Below are 18,147 nucleotides of genomic sequence, written 5' to 3'. Positions count from 1 at the left end.
AAATCTGTAGTAAAAGCTAAGAGGTTTCTCGAAATATCTACTGGAAACAAAAATATTACACTCAAACAGAATGTATGAATTAATGACCTTAACAGTTGGAAAAGATAGCTTCTTCTTAGGTCATAGAGAGTTGTTACATAAAACTTCAATTGCAAGAGCTAGATATATTAATAATTTAATGGGCCGATAACCATTATCCAATTCCAAGGTTCTTGAACAGGCAGAAGCCCAATAATTTGAAGAAATAATAAATGATTGATAAATAATCCTATGTTATAGTAAACATGATAATAACTACCATCCTTTCCCATTTCAAATATTTTATTGTTCTTTTAAACCAATATATTTACAGAAAATTATATAATTTAATTTCTATACAATTTGTTTATATTAGGTTGAAGAAATGAACAATAGTAACAATATTCAAGTACAGTTTTCATTCAAAACTGTTGTAGCATCATTATAGTTTTCTTTCAAAACTATTGTAGCATCAACAATGCTGAGTAACCTATCATTAGAAAACAGGTAAACAGTGAAGAAGTTTCACACTAAGAGAAGTGCACATTATGCTGCATTCGCTCCCCTCCCCCCACTTTGTGCTCTTGAAGATATTCTAGTTTTTCTCCATGGATTTTAAGCCTTTCCTTCTGAGTTCAATAATCTTGTTTTGTTTTATTGAAATGTATTCACTGAAACTCAACTGCTGTCTCACCTTTACTTTGGGTGGAGTTACACCTACCATCGGCATTTTAAGTTCATTCTTATACACATTTATTTTTGTCTCGGCTTGCGCAAAGAAACCTGCTTTGTATTGGAGCATGTCTTCCGTTAACCCTGTGCACAAAAATTGGTAATTAACAGCTAGCCAAGCTAAGAAGATGGCCTCGACAGAAAACCTGGTTTCAGATTCTACATAAAGTGGAACTGGGGTACTCTCCAAAAGCACATCATGCTCTGAATCATAAAACATCAAAACCATGGCATTATCTGAAATGCCAATGGAAGGAATGAGAAAGTTAGATAACTCTGGATGTCTTTTCTTCTGTAGAAATGAGAACACAATAGTTTCTGCAACCAGCTGTGGGTTCATACTCAGTGGATTACTTTTAGATTTCACCTCAGCTGGTGAATTTTTGGACGATTTATCTTGTTCATCCTCCAAGTTCTGGATAATTATGTCACTTTTGATTATGATGTCCACATTTCCATGCCATACATTAGGGTTCCCTGCATGAAAAGAACAAGCATGAGTACTTTGTCATAGGATAGCTGACATCTACAAACATCAATCATTTTATCATGTTTTTACATATGAATATTTTCTACTGAAACATGCAAGAACAAAGAACATTTACTTATAACTGATTCAAAAAATAAGGGACACTACATTGCCTAACTTCTACATGAGCATGGTGAGTATTAAAAGAAAAATTAAAAATAATATTCTGATTACATAAGCAATTTGTGTTTCTATTGAAATTCTGATACTGTGAGAAATTTTAAAGAAATTATATACATGTCATATGTTGCGTATGAATTTTACCTATACTGGTATCTCCATAGTCTCCAGTCACCACACAGTTTACATTCCCACATGCACACTTATTTCCTCTCCTTTTACTTTTACAATGTTGGTCAATGGTGTAGTCAGAACATGTTGCTATCTTTGCAAACAGATGGTTGGCCAGCATAGATGTCATGTCATCTTCATTTTCAATATCCATATTAACTTTTTTATCTACAAAAAACAGAAATAATTTCAGAAGTTGTATAGTATTACCAATTTCAAATTTACATCTCTAAGAGGCCCATGCCATTGGCGACAATGCTTGTACAATTTAATCCTTCATTTTCAAATATTTAACATGTTTTTACTGTGATCCCTGGTTCTACAAGTCAGAAATCATGTTCACAATTCTCTACAATTGTTAAATCTTGCTTTTTGCACATTGATAAAAAAAACCCCATCATACTCAGATGACTTTGTAAGTTCTATCATGTCTATGTATTTTATATTAATTATAAAAACTGTGTTATTTCCTTAATAATTATCAGTGATTATATAATTATTGATCATTTTTAATTTAGAAATGTGAAATATAATCTTTGGTGATTAAAATTCCCATTTTTTGAACAGAATTAGACTAAAAACTGTATGTCCGATACATATTGGAAATTATTTTTCGATACGATATGATTCTTGAATATCGATACGTATCGATATATCGATATATTGATACAGCCCTAATCATGTCTATATGGTCCATACAATGACTTTGTTAGTATAGTGCAACTTATTACTAACTGAAAAATACCAACTGATTTTTTCTCTCTTGATCATGACAAGGAGCACACGGCAGGTGTGACACGTCAGCAGGGGATGCTCACTTAGCAATGGCACCTGATCCTACGGCTGATGTTTAGAGGTTCCTACTTGCTCTGTTCCTCAGCTTTTTATTGTTCGGATGCATTTTTGAGCTTGAATGCTGTTTGTTTTATCCATATATTTCACCAACAAAGTTTGATAATAAACAATTAAATAAAAACTATCAGTTTGAGCTTTGTAGCATCCACAACTTACCATCCTTCAAAAACTTGAGGAGCCTTTCCAAAATTATTTTTTCATGTCTTGCCTCCGGAATTCTCCCCTCCAGAAATTCAATTCCCATATCAAGCCCCGTCCTGAATATGTCACCCAACAGAAAACTCTGTTCATAGGATTGCAAGTCACAGAATGCCTCAGAAAAGTGCACTCCCCTGTTAGAAACTACTGCATTGCAAGCTTTAAGTTTGTACGGTGTCAATGTGAAATGTGGATCAACAGTCTCACAGATCTTGAAGCATGCTTTCAATAAGTCTTCAGATTCAAACTCTGACAAGTCATCTGTAGACACAACAGACAAAGAATCGGTCGCCCTCCGCCGTTTGGTGGCAGATGGGCCCTCTGTATCATCTGTATGACCACTGGCCATTGGAAAAAGGAAAACGATCTGCGCGGTTAACAGTTTACAGGCACGGTGTATTGACCTGATAAGTGTAATGACCTGATTGACCTGATGAGATATAAAATGCTAATTACTTAATAAACAGAAAGAATTTGGAAAAGATCTTTTTCAAAATTGTTAATATTAATATAATATATAATCTGGTCACAAAATTTTGTAATTCAGGGTGTTATATGAGATTTATTTGATGTTTAACTCATTTGAAAGAGTGTAAAGACCTGATATCTAGTGAATTGACATGATGGAATGTTTTCCCCTATAATTTACAAGTGTTGTGGTATTGATGTAATATTAAATTAATATATGTTTCAGTCAATTATTTTCTTCAAGTATAAAGTATTAAATTTTATAAATTGGATTTTTAAAAAGGTTTTTTAAGTAACTTTCCCCATTCAACATGTAATGACCTGATAAAGAATGACCTGATGGATTTATCCTAAGTAAATTATCTTGCATATAATTGCTTTCTTTAATTTGAATTTGACTTGTATGTGTAATATAGTTTTAGAAAACTAATGTGTAATTATTGTTTATGAATTACTGAAATATCTTTTAGCAATTTATGAAAAGATTGACTTTGACGTGACTTGATAATTTTAATTTCTTTGACCTGATATTTCTCTTCTGAAAACTTATAAATTCCTCTTGCGAAAACTTTTACTTTTGAATGAATTGATATACTTCGTTAATCACTTTTTGTCTAACACAAAATCTTGAATAAGTTATACATTGAATGAACATGTAATGAACGTATATAAATTAAACAAAGTTGTTTGTGCTAATTTTTTTTTTTAATATTTTTTCCCTCAAGACTTAAAGTCATTTGTGCAGCAATTTATTTGAAAACCAACTGAGTTCTAAGTTGTTAGAACTTGTGTTGAAACTTTAAGTGTAATTTTTATTGCAATAAAGGACGTTTGTCAAAATCAATAATTTAATTTACAGTGACCGGATATTTTTTGGAAATATTTTTCTATAATTAAATCTTGTATGGATAGCATGATCTCAAGAAAATTAGCATATTTACATGTTTGTGAGATAAAAATTGAGTTTTTATACATTCATGCATTTAACTTTTTTCAAAAAAAAATAAAATAAATATTTAGCTGCATATCTACTGTATATAGAGCAAGTGTGTAAATGTTTATTATTTATAATGGTATATAGGAAAATTAATTCAATTAACAATTCAGATATGACCTTATTCATCTCAAATTCTACTGTTTAAAGAATGTATAGATAATTAGCCAATGGATTGCAAATAAGAATTTAATAGAAGTACATGTATATAAAATACACATTATAATTAAGAATAAATATTTTGTAATCTTCCACATACAATGTATAATATTTATTTTTTGTTGTGTTTTTCAATTCATTTAAAGACTTATAAATTAAATATGTCTTTTTTTTAAAACCCTTGCATGTTTTTTTATTTAATTTATCTTTATTTTAAGTGATCTTTTATCAGAGAATAATGCATTGAAAAATTATAATGTCAAAGAGACACTGCCCCCTTGTTTGTACAAGTGTATATCCCCTACCCAATTAATCCCCTGGATATGGCTTCTGTATGTCACCTGTGTAATCCCAGTCAACATGGTAAACCAAGACTGGTGTGAATTGATAAACAAACACAAAACACATTTAACTTTGTTATTATGTACATACATGTGCAAAATACAGAAAATGTAAGATACATACATTTTATTAAAAAAATACTTTATAACAAATTTCTCGTACTATTTCTTTTTGATATTTTTTGATATGTTCAGACTAACTAAAATTAAATTTAAAAAGATCTTTCTATTCATTTCGATACTTTATAAAAAGATAGTACTTTCCTGTATATAACACAATTTAAATCAATTACGTTTCATAGAAATTCGAGATTTAAAAGTGTAGTAGATTTTTTTCTGACTTGGAATGAAATATCAGATACAAATAAAATCTACTTTTAACTATAGAAACGTTACAGACTTTTCAAGTTCTAAATCAGTGAAAAAATTAGTTTGAACATAAATAGCAAATATCATGTAATTACTTTTAATCTCGTATTTTATTTATTTTTTTTTAAGCTCAGATCAATATGTAATTCAGTGTATTGTTTTTTCTATGTGAATTAAGCATTTTATTTATTTATTTATTTATTCAATTTGACAAAAACCACCTGTGGCGCAAGTCATACATAATAATAACATTATACGTATACAGTAAACAAATTTTAAGATGTAAAGAGAAACTAGTAAGTTATAAAAATAAATTCTAAACAAGAAAAAGAACTCGTAAAGAGACTTCATAATATTTTTTATGATAATATAATTCCTTATTGTTTGCATCTTACACTGTCCCATGTGCACATAAAAAAATCTCAACCGATGAATTAATGAAAAAAATATACATATTTAAAAAAATTCTATGCAAGAAGGATTGAACTGTATATTTTATGAAATCATTAAATCATTAAGAACTGATTGAAAAAATAATTATTATAACCAGGTATATATCTTTTGATCCGCAAATAACATGTCTTGTCAATGTAGATCAGGTCATTCCATATCAGGTCATTACACCGTAGCAAAATTGAAATGAATATAACAGTTTGTAAAAACAAAATATAAGCAATTTTTATGTTTTTACTGAAAAATTATACACATTGTAACCAAAATTTAAGAAAAAAAGTTTTTAAAAGGATATATATTTAATAAAACAACATAAACGTTCATCAGGTCATTACACTAAATATCAGGTCATTACACTGAATTGTTCGGAATAATCTCCCATTCATGTAAATAAATGACTTATAAAATTTTATATTTTGGTTTTAGAATAGGAAATGACATAATATTCAAAATTAAATTATAAAAGTTTATTTTAGTTGTTATTTTATCATTTATTTTTTGAAATGATGTACATCAGGTCAATCAGGTCATTACACTCATCAGGTCTTTACACTGTGCCCAGTTTACATTTATCGCTTACAAATAATGTAGTAGAACGAACCCGACTCGATTGAAGAATAAATGACTCAAACCCCTTGGATATTTCAGAATTATACCAGAAATCATATCATGTCCATAGGACCAGCATGAAGGACGTAGATTTCCTGCTCAGAATTAATCTGTAATGCCAGGGACCCATAAATTAAAAAAAAAACAGATCATGAAAATACAACATTAGTGATGAAATGATCCGGGATTTTTTTTTTCCAACTCAACTTTAAATAAAAAAAAAAAACCTTTTTTATGGAACATTCATTTTAATAACAACAATACATAAAGAATTTTATTTTATTTTATTTCAGAAGATAAATGGTTTGAAATTTTACTTAGGTTGACCTTGGAGCCAGGTGAGCTAAAAATCTACAAATTGATACATGTATAACGATCCCGATCAAATATAGCCGATAAATTTATTCTTTGTCGCAAAGGAAAGAAATGGCGTCAACAAGTAAACGTACGAAGATAAGTGCTAATTCTCATCAGCAACCTTTGTCAGTGGACGATTTGTCGGATTATGAGGTTGACTTGTTATCAGCAGCTTTACACAAACTTTGTTCAGCTCGGGCTGTGGATAACATTAAGCTTATTCCTTGTAAACTGAACTCTTGCAATGCAGGACTCATCAATGGAGCAGGGATCCGTTTTTCTGAGGCATTTTGCGATTTACAGAGCTTTGACAAAGGATTCTTTATGGGGAATATATTTAGAAAAGGGCTAGATATTGGAGTCGATTTCCTAGATGGGAAAATTCCAGAGTCAAAGCAAGAAAAGATGTTACTTGAAAAACTTGTTAACTTCATTAAGTCAGGTAAAGCAGTAAAATGTTATATATTTATGTAAAATATTTCTTTCGTTACATGTTTTGGAGGTACCATTAAAATTCTACTGTTTTTATTTTGCCTCTCTAAAATCCCATGTAAACCTTTGATAATTGAACCCTATATTGAGTATTGTAGTGCCGCCCTGATGCCTATTCTCTTTAGAGAAGTGTATACATTTTCACCTACTTGGATGTAGGTAAAAGCCTGCATGTCCTCTTTGACTTTCCATGTAGGAAAAACCTGTCCACTTCTCTAAAGAGAATACCTTGATATCTGGAACCATGATTTATCGACTACCCAAGGACCATCTTCGGCCAAAACTCTCTGTGGTATCTAGGGTACTCGCTCTAGGGAAATATCAAAGTCTGTCCATCTCAACCTGCCTTGGGCCGACTTTCTCAGAGATCCCCGAAAATGCTGCATGGTTTTTATCTCATTCTCCTTTTATCCTTCATGTTGTACTTGGTCTTTCTCTTTCCATCTGCAGTGCTTAGCTGTTCTTGAGACTGATTGAGGCTCTCTTTGAAGTCCCTGCCCTATCCATCTCTATTGCCTCCTGGTAATTATGGTACATGAGGATGACTAATCAGTTTTAGCCCCCCTCTCTACATTAGCTGTGATTTACAAGAAACTTGAATTTATACTAAAACCAAGAAACTCGCATCATCTCTGACCAGTGTTTTCCCTTTATTTCAAAGTAAAGGGTTAGAGGTCAGTTGTAACAGGCTATTGCAGCTAAAAACAGCCGTTAAAGATAGTAACGGAAAAAATTCACTTGGTTCTATAAAATTGCATCCAACACTTCAATTAACCTTACTTATTCTTTTTTTTTCATTGCAGAGGAGATGGTTGAAGTGGAATTTGAAAATAAAGTTGACAGGACAGTTTATCTGGCTAATCATTTGTTTGGGAAGTTGGCCCTTTCATGGTGGTACACCATAGACAAAAGCAGTAAAATCAGACAGAGAGGCAGTAAATGTAGTTGCTCCAACAAAAGTTGTACGTTAACAGGAAAATATGGAGATACAAGTATAGGTAGGTTTGCAAAGACAATTATTGTTAGGACTTGGTATACTAACATTATTTTTTTTAGAAAAGGTTTGCAAATAATTTATGATTTTATAAATTATAATTTATGTATCCCACTCTGTAAATCAGAATACAAGAAGTTTTTTTGACATCTTGTATTTGATAGAAACGATATCTTGTTGCCTTTAAACTCCCTTTGACCAGATTCTCAATCATGATATAGCTTTTGTAATCAAAATTAAGTCATTAATTAACAGAATATGCATTGATATATAAACATTTAATTTCTTGGGTAACAGTCTGTAATTATTTTTTTGGCTTTATTTGATTCTGTCTTGCTTTATGGAAAAGGTGAAGATAATGAACACAGAACAGTGATTGATTTAAAAAAAAAATATAAACCAGTGATTGGGAGGCTAAAATGGTCAATGGAACTATGGGACAACTGTCAGCATTTTTGATGGGCCATTTTTAAATTATGAATGGGCTATCAGCATGATCAGTATAATCTGAGGGGCCATTTTAAGAAAAAGCTAAATGACAAATATGAAGTACCAAAGAAAACATGTTTTTAATGAACCGGATCTTATTTTGAACACATGAAAAACAGCAAATTTAAAGGAAACCTCAAATAATATAATTTACCCGTATTTTGCGTTTAATTACATCAAAATTTGGATTGAGCACCACCCTACCCTACTAATGAATGTTGAAATGTACCTAATCTAAGTGCTTCGTTAAACCGGAAGCAGTATTTTACGGGATTCCACCAATGAGATATGTTGTTTTAAATTTGACTGCATTTATTGATTTAAAACGAAAGTACCTTGGCGCCAACATTGAATGATTTAATGAGCCATTTTTATACGCCCGTTTTAAGACGGGACGTATTATGTTACAGGCTTCATGTCCGTCCGTCCATTCCTGTCCGGCTCATAACTTGAATACTATTAGGCCTAGGATTATCAAACTTTGTCAACTGATGCTTCTTGGGTAGACGATGTGTCGCGCACGAAAAGTAGGTCGCTCTGACATTTAATAAAGATGCTATAGCCAAATATGGAAAAATCCTGTCCGGCTCATAACTAGAAAACTATTAGACCTAGAGCTTTCAAACTTGGCAAAAGTATACATCTAAAGTAGAAGGTGTGTCGCGGCCTATTTCAAGGTCACTGTGACCTTTAATTAAAGTGAGTTTAAAAAAAAAAACTAAGTCTTTTAAATTTTAAATTTCATAATTCTAAAAAATGTAAAAATATAGTTGTATCCTTATTAAAAAATGTTAAATTAAGTAAAACTTATTTTTTCATTATATACTTTACAGCAATCTGTAACAAATGTTTATGCTTTGAGAGGAATTCAGTTTGTCCCATGGGCATAATTATGAAGCACTGGTCAAAAAGAATTTTGATAGCAGAAATTTGCATGTCAAATTAGAGAGAAATTAATTTTTATTGTCAGGAGCTAAGAGCATCTCTAGATCTGATGCATCTGTTATCTTAATTTATCTCCTTGGAGTTGGGCAAAAAGAAATGGCCTCATAGTTGCTTGTGTTAATTAAGAGTTCTTGATGGCTAGTCCAGATAAAGATCTTTCAATTGGTGTAATGTAATTAAAACAAAGTGTTGTTTTAGTGTATGATTAAAACTAAATTAGTGTATTGTATAATATGATTAAAATTAATTATACATGTGTTCATTGAAAAAAAAAGAATTACCGGTATATTTCAGTTTTTATATTTTTGCAACAAATTGCAGTCATGTCTCACTTAGAATTTTATAGTCTGAAGAATAACTTATGTTTGATTTTTTTATTAGACTGTAGCATTTCCATTATTTCATAAAATATGCAATCAACAATTTAAAGCAGCAATGGATATTTGTTATGCTCTAACACAACCAGTTTAGAATTATATGATGTATTATTTGTTATAATCAATCCCTACACTGTAAGTCTCTTAGAGATGTATGATAAGAAATGGAAATTAGATCATTGAAATCTGTGTCAATCTGTTAATCAAGGCTACCTGATTTTCTTGCATTCTAACCAATTTATGATTATTGAACAATATTTGACGGGCGTATCATGCTGTAGCGGGGCACTTTATTTACTTTAATGCGACTATGGCGTGTGGCGCAAGCCCTTCCCAGTCACTGATAAACAATACAAATTTTTGAAGAGGATGTAAAATATGGACCTCTGCAAACTCCAGAGGTGGGATCAGGTACCTTGGAGGAGTAAGCTTCCCTTGTTGACCTGTCACACCCGCTTCAAGCATTACGTAGTGATCAGATAGAATGGGCATTCTGTAGTTGAATTCAGTATGAAAACAGGCTTAAATTTTGTTTCTTTAACAAACTTGCATATTTTTTAAGATAACCATTTTCAAGTTATCTCCCTTACCCTCATATTCTAGACTTTGAGTGCTGGTAGTGGTTTAACTTTAAAATTTTCATGGACTGTTTAATAGCTGATTAGCATGCAATCAGCATAAAGTACAACTATTTTAGACTAAGTGAAATGGTTTTTGTTTGAGAAATAAATTGCTTAATTTGGAAATAAATTTCAGAACTTAAAACATAATCTTGATATAAACTTTTCCTGGATAGCAATGATGAATGAAAGTATTACATGTACACAGTTTTTTTCAACTTTCTTTTAAACATGAAACATGGCAGTAATGGTGGTTGATTTTTGAAATGAGCCAATTTTTTTAATGACATAGTTAATTTTAATACATGTACTCTGAATAAAAACTTGTGTTTTTAGGAGGAATAAATTGAACATTAATACATGTTGTTACATATTTATAGATCCTTAGCTTTGATATAATAATTGTCTGTTGAATATGTTGAATACATTATATCGTAAAGAATTTAGCACTGTAAGGTCATTTGAAAAGATGATCTCCAGTTAAATTTACAATTTGTCAGTTGGCACGTGTAGGTTATCAAATAAATTTTAAACTTGGACCTCCTTTTTCAGGAAACCCACAGGTGTGGCATGGCAGTGTAGACCTTATAATAGGAAGTGATATCGTGATTGAGAATTTAGAAGAGGAACCAGTTTATCCAGATGGTTTATCAGTTAAGGCGCAAAATGATGCCATAACAAGAAATTCCAAGCTGGTTGCCGAAACAATTGTGATGTCATTTCTTCAGAAGAAAAACCACCCTGAAATGTCTAGTTTTCTCATCCCTTGTTTAGGCATTGGAGAAAACGTACTGCTGATAATGTTCTATGATTCGGAACATGATGTTTTTCTAGAGAGCTCAGTTATACCATTGTTTTCAGAACTACGCAAAAACAGGTTTTCAATGGAGGCCATTTTAGTTTCATGGCTTGCTGTCAATTACAAATTTTTAAGTACTGGTTTGACAAATGATATGCTTTCTTATACAGCAGGTTTCTGTAAACAAGCCAAGAGCAGCATAGCTATTTATGAGAATCAGTTGACATTCCAAAATGTAGGCCTAGCTGAAGTAGTAGACATTGATTTACCACAGGAATGGGATTATAATGCTTATCTGTTAGAGAAAAATGACAAAATTGATGAAATGAACAGAAAACGAAGATTCAAGGATTGCAAGAATTAGTCATTAGAAATATAAGTTGTTCATTGTGTATTTTAAAATTTACTGCACTTTGTATCAGTTTTTAAGGTCTACATTGCTTTTCCATCAAACATCCTTATTTTTTTTCCTCAGGAACATTTGTGTCACAGAAGCTGCCCTTTCATTATTGATCCTCTGAATGAAGTTTAAAAAAAAAAAAAAATGACCTAAGATTGTGATATTGGATTAAATGAAGATTTTTTTTATGTTACATTTATCTAAAAAAAAATGATTTTGACATGAGATTTGTTTATATTTGACCCTAGTACCAAAGATACTTTTCATCCTCACTGGGCATTAATTATTACACGTATTATACTGTAGATTCCTTATTTTTCGCGAGTACTTTTTATTGCAAACTCGCTCTTTAACGTCAAATCACGAGAGTTATAATTCGCGAATCGACGGTTGATCAACATTATATATATAGACTTAAGCACCATAAAAATAAAAGCGAGTAATATTTTTTCGCGAGTGACGCTTCTCGTGAAATTACGCGGAAATTATTTCCTCGCGTATAATTAGTAATCTACAGTAAGTACGAATCTTGAACATGCTCAAGTTGAATACAACATGCTTTTAATTATCATAATGGTCATTTTCTCAATTGATAATATGTGATTGTCATATTTATTGTTCAAGATACTCTATTTTTCTTCCAAAAACAGTGGATACTTTACAAGTATTTTCTGTATTTATGATCGATTTTTTAAAATGACTGAACAAATACAGTTTATAATAAACTTGTGTATCTTGAACATTTGTTATGTCAAATACATGTTCAAAATGAATCTTATCAAAATTTTGTTACCAATTTACCCCGGTATTGTATAATAAACAAGTTAGCGTAGATTTGATATAGCGCATTTCTTGATATTCTTATTCATGTATCATTGTTTAAGACATTTAGCAATGTACTTAAATTAGCAGAAGTATCTCTCCGCCAAAAGTGCTAAAAAGAATATACCGCCAAATGTAATATGTTTACAGTAACTAGTTCAGGCAGTGGGCACATAAAATCGAGCATGGGGAGGGGGAGGATACTGTAAATGTATTATATTTGGCATGTACGATATTTGGCGGGAATTGAATTTTTAACAATTTTGCGTAGATTTGATTTAGCGCTTTTTGAATGTGCCCTACATAAACTTTTATACACAAAGCATTAAGCAATGTACTTGATTTAGCGGAGGCTGCTTTCCGCAAAAGGCGCTAAAAAGAATACACAGCCAAATGATATTTAAAGTATTATCCCCCATCACTTTTTGCTTCAGTGTAGCAAAGTATGGGTATTCTAGTGGTATTTTGTTGAAACTGGTATTGAAAGACTTTGGAACATATTCCTGCCACCCCCAACCTCCGATGCAAAATTAAATAGGATTTTGGATTGGCAATTTTCCTCTTTAGCTCACCTCAACAAAGTCGAGATAAGCTTACGCTATATCCACCAGGTTGGTGTCCGCATTCCAGGTTTTAGGAGCAAGTCCTTTCCCAAGTAACTATAAGCCCTTCCTAGACCAAACTTGTATGGATGATGAATCTAAGGATGGACACTACTGGACTTGCTTCGGATGCTGGATCTGACCTATATTTTTCAGATAAGTGACCAGACTCAAGTTTTTGGAGCAGGTCTATCCCCAAGTAATTATCGTATAAGCTCTACCTGGACCAAACTTGTATTGATGATGCATCTAGAAATGGGCACTACCAGACTTGCTTCAGATGCTAGACGTTTTCCAGTTGAGTGACCAGATTTTAGTTTTTGGAGCAGGTCCATTTTCAAGTAAATTTAAGTCCTTCCTAGACCAAACTTGCATGGATGATGTATTTAGGGATGAACACTACCAGATTTGCTTCGGATGCTGCATTTTGCCTACATTTTCCATATGTGTAACCAGCTCAAAGTTTATCTGAGCAGGTCTTTTCTTAAGTAACTATAAGCCCTAAATGTACCTGGACCAAACATGCATGGGTGATGCATCTATGGATGGATAATCAAGACTTGCTTGGGATGCTAGATCTGATCCACTTTTTTAAGCTCTACTGGTCAGAGACCAGAAGAGCTTATGCGATAGTAATGCATCTGGCGTCTGTCCAGCTGTCTAGCTGTCTGTAAACAATTTTTGAAAATGCTACTCCTCGTACAGTTTTGGTCTGATTTCAAATAACTTGGCACACAAGTAGACTACGCTAAGATACATAATTCTGTTTATCAGTTTTTGATTTTGATGAACGGTGTTGCCGTGGTTACTAAAAAAAGAATTTTCTGTGAAATTCTTTCAAAATGATACTCCTATGTAACAACTTTCCAACAATTGAATTGGTTCGTGTTTTAAAGGCCATGAAATTCAAAATTTTGAAAGAGGTATGCACTATTGCCTATCATAACTTATACACTTAGCTTGCTTATTTTGGTTACTTTTAAGACCATGTTAATACGCAGAGGTAGATCAGAGTAACGAAAATGCGTTTCCACTTTAACTAGTTGTGCACCCCACATCACAGGAACCATTGACCCTCGGGGCACATATTTCAAAATTCTGGAAATTTGATCATAAATTTTATTGCATTTTAATTATTTATTTTCATACTATGTAACCCCACCACCACCCCAAGTACGCTGACCCAGGGGCCCTGAAATTGACAATTTTGGAAGAGGCATCCTTCCTCATCATAACTATGTGCACATTCCATTGGTTAATACTCAGGAGCAGAGGGAATTTAAAGAATGTATTTTCACTATATAATCAATAGAGCCTCAACCTAACCCCATAACCCCTGACTCTGAGGCTATGAAATCCACAAATTTGGAAGAGGCAGCCTTAATCACCATTATCCATTTATTGACTGAGTTCGAGGGCAACATGCGTTTTGTCGGACCCAAGAACCAAACAATCTGCCTGAGGCTATTAAGCTGAAGGCAGACAGTTTGATTCGAGGGTCGACAAAACGCATTTTGCCCTAGAACTCAGTCAATAAATGTTTTGTTATACCTTTCATTTTATTTAATTTTTTACATACATGTATTTTGTACTGTCCTCCGTGCACGTGATGTAACATCAAGTTCGCTACTTTTGAACGCCAACGAATGAAAATGAGATTAAGCTCCGCCTATTCTGTGACGTAAGCGGTCCAACATCTCACTCAGCGGTCCAACATCGATTTTTTTTATGCCCGCTTAGCAATACATTAGAAATGTTAGAAATATGTTTCGTATAGGTTTTTACAGGAACAAATTTCTAAAGGTATAACAAAACTATGTATTTGGTTAGTTTGTTAAATATCTAGGAGAAGAGATTAAAGTTTTTCTAAGAATTTATGCATTTTCACTATATTTATTAATAGAGCCCCGCTCTAACACCAGAACCCGTAACCCCAGGGCCATGAAATTCAATTCATAATTTTTGAAGAGGCAGCCTTATTCAACATACTAGTAACTACGTCTTTTGTTTGTTTATTAAATACCCAGGAGCAAAGACGAAGATTTTCAAAGAAATAATGCATTTTCACTATATAATCTATTTAGCCCCGCCCTAGCACTAGATCCCCTGACCACAGGACCATAAATTCCACAACTTTGGTAGAGGACTCAATGCTGATTACAACCCAGGAGTACTGATGATGATTTTTTAAAGATTGCATTAATTTTAGTGTTTTGTCCCCACCCCTCACGCCCCAGGGAGACAGGGACCACAAAATTGGGTTGCATGATAAGTGATTGATCACATAACAAAACCAAAATTCCTGAGAATTATTCCTAAGATCATTGATTGTAATTCATCGCCCAAACAAACCAATCACATCATCAGGATCTGCTTGCGATCAATGTGATCGTCATGTTGATTGAATTTACCTGGTGGCAGTAAATACATCATGACTATTTACTGCCGCCCGGTAAATTCAAAATTTAATTTACAACATGACATGATAATCAAGGGTGTTTTACCACAAATTTATTCTCTGAATTGGAAGGTTAAAGCCTTTATACGGAAGACTCTTCATAGGGATACTGGCGTGGTAGTGAGTGGTCGGAACATCTGGGATCGACTGCACAGATTTGACTTACACGCCCGACGCCGTCGTGTCATTCCCTGTTAAGGTCAGACGACACGTTCCTCAAAAATATATAATTTTTCCTAAGAATTTGTCATTGAAGTATAGGTATTGAAACAAGTTTTCTCTCAAAATATTAGGGTACCTTACCAGGCATTTGGCCAAGATACCATAGGGTCGTATTTCTTATACCGGGGTATAACCCTTATGGCTAGTCTTCTAAATGGCCTATAACACAATTTTTGGTGTACTTATATTTAAAAATATTTTGGAAACAATGTAGAAACCAGAAGAGAATGACAAATTTGAATGATTTTTGATGTAATACCAAGATGTACAAAACTTATATTTGAGGAACGTGTCATCTGACCTTAAAGGGATCGTTAAATTAGGGTCAATGGACTGGTATCGTCACCCTCGAGCTCATTGCTGGGATAATCGCCAATGGAACAATGTGGGACCACGTTATGTTCTAGAATGAGTCGAGGTTCACTGTGGACTTCCTGGGCAGACGAAGGAGGGTTTAGCGCCGACGTAACGAACGTTTTCATGTCGTTAACTTCATTAGACATGATCTGTATAAGAGGGATCCGTAATGGTGTGGGGAGGCATCACTGTTGCGGACAGAACTGACTTGTATTTTGTTTCTGGACGAGTTGTACCATTTACGCGTCGTTATGACCGATTTTACATTTTTCAAGTTCAAGTTCAAGTTCATTTATTTCACTCACACCAACATCAGTGGTACATGAGGTACAATATATAAATTAGTCGTCATAATTGTAAGAAAAATAATAAATATAATTATGATACAATAGCATAAATGAGAGGCATAACATATGTGCAAAGTATAGCAATAGACCTACAATGAAAATAGAATAAAAATAAAAGAAAAGAGGATATGGTAACATTTAACTTATGGAGGACAGACGGTGTCGTTTATTTTAGATATAAATATACAAAGGTTTTTTAAAGATTTTAAATTTGTCGTTGACATAATTTCACAAAACTTAAGTGTATTTGGCGTTTTACAATATCTGGATTGTAAAAGATTCTTTCTGACACTATTCAATGTTTTGCATTCTAAAATGAAATGAAATTCGTCTGCTATTGGCCCTGTATTACACAGTTTACAAACTCTTTCATCTAATGGAATATTTGACCATCTACCAGTTTCAATTGGGAGGTGGTGGTTTGAGGTTCTAAATTTTATTAATATTTTTTGGAGTTTACTAGGTAAAATACTTAGATATTTTTCAAATCCAAAATCAATTTTAAAAATTTTGTAAATTTGACCTTTTGATGAATTATTAATATCACTATGCCATTTTTTAATAAACTGGTCTCTTAATCTTTGCTTCACTGCTACAAGTATCCAATTTCTGTCAATGGAACTTTGTTCATACCAAATGTTAGAGAACCCACAAGAGGTTAAAATTTTATAAATGAAATCTACCCATGGGTTTTTTGGACCTCCTTGAAAATATTGAGAATATAGATATTTATACAAAACACAGACTATTTTGTTTTCTGAAGAATTCGGGGTAAGCAATTTTAACCAGTACGAGATCATTCTTGTAAAAATAGTAATATACAATGGGAATCGCCCAGTCTCCCCATACACCATATACGAGGGCGTGCTACTCTTTAAGGTCAGATGACACGTTCCTCAAATATAAGTTTTGTACATCTTGGTATTACATCAAAAATCATTCAAATTTGTCATTCTCTTCTGGTTTCTACATTGTTTCCAAAATATTTTTAAATATAAGTACACCAAAAATTGTGTTATAGGCCATTTAGAAGATTAGCCATAAGGGTTATACCCCGGTATAAGAAATACGATCCTATGGTATCTTGGCCAAATGCCTGGTAAGGTACCCTAATATTTTGAGAGAAAACTTGTTTCAATACCTATACTTCAATGACAAATTCTTAGGAAAAATTATATATTTTTGAGGAACGTGTCGTCTGACCTTAAATGGAAAATATGTTTTAAAAATTTTAAATGTACACGTTCAATGATGTCAACGATTTCGTAACCCCAAATTTCACAGCCATAAGTCAAAATTGGAACAACAACTTTATCAAAAAGATCTAACTGACATTCAGTTGGTAAGTTAAATTGTCTTATATTCCTTATTACACCATACATTGCTTTTTGTGCTTGTTCACATAAATGTTTTTTGGCCTTACAAAATGAGCCTGAGCGTGAAAATATTATCCCAAGATACTTAAATTCTTTTACATTTTCAATTGCATTATTATTGTAATAAAATACCTTTTTTGACATTGGTCCTTTAGAAAACACTAGAATTTTTGTATTACTAACATTAACATTGAGTTTCCATTGTGAACAATACAAATAAAAATCATGTAGAGCCTTTTGCAAATCTACATGTTTCAGCCATGATAACAGTATCGTCTGCATATAACAAAATTAAAAGCTTGAGGTACACATATAATTCTTCTTCAATAGCATCAGTTATACTTTGTAAACCAATAATACCTCTGTCAGAGAGAAACTCTTCCAGGTCATTGATATATAATGAAAATAAAAAAGGTGATAGATTTTCACCCTGGCGAACTCCAACGTTACAATTAAAATAATCTGTGGTTGTAC

The 18,147-nt window shown here is 32.6% G+C and overlaps 2 protein-coding genes across 2 annotated transcripts; one reads left to right on the top strand and one right to left on the bottom strand.

Moving 5' to 3' along the window:
- Nucleotides 1-319: 319 nt before the first annotated feature.
- On the bottom strand, nucleotides 320-2,980 carry LOC134247966 (uncharacterized). Its single transcript, XM_062730361.1, has 3 exons — nucleotides 2,582-2,980; nucleotides 1,544-1,738; nucleotides 320-1,227 (listed from the first exon to the last, which is right to left on the bottom strand). Exons 1-3 carry the CDS (start codon nucleotides 2,970-2,972, stop codon nucleotides 614-616), a joined length of 1,200 nt encoding a protein of 399 aa, XP_062586345.1. The 5' UTR covers nucleotides 2,973-2,980; the 3' UTR covers nucleotides 320-613.
- Nucleotides 2,981-6,416: 3,436 nt separating this feature from the next.
- On the top strand, nucleotides 6,417-11,629 carry LOC134247965 (uncharacterized). Its single transcript, XM_062730360.1, has 3 exons — nucleotides 6,417-6,815; nucleotides 7,669-7,863; nucleotides 10,843-11,629. Exons 1-3 carry the CDS (start codon nucleotides 6,443-6,445, stop codon nucleotides 11,451-11,453), a joined length of 1,179 nt encoding a protein of 392 aa, XP_062586344.1. The 5' UTR covers nucleotides 6,417-6,442; the 3' UTR covers nucleotides 11,454-11,629.
- Nucleotides 11,630-18,147: the final 6,518 nt, after the last annotated feature.

Source organism: Saccostrea cucullata, unplaced genomic scaffold, assembly GCF_032062105.1.
Source record: "Saccostrea cucullata isolate Sc308-1 unplaced genomic scaffold, CSIRO_AGI_Scuc_v1 ctg448, whole genome shotgun sequence".
Classification (NCBI taxonomy): Eukaryota; Metazoa; Mollusca; class Bivalvia; order Ostreida; family Ostreidae; genus Saccostrea; species Saccostrea cuccullata.
This window is presented reverse-complemented; position numbering and strand designations above follow the sequence as displayed.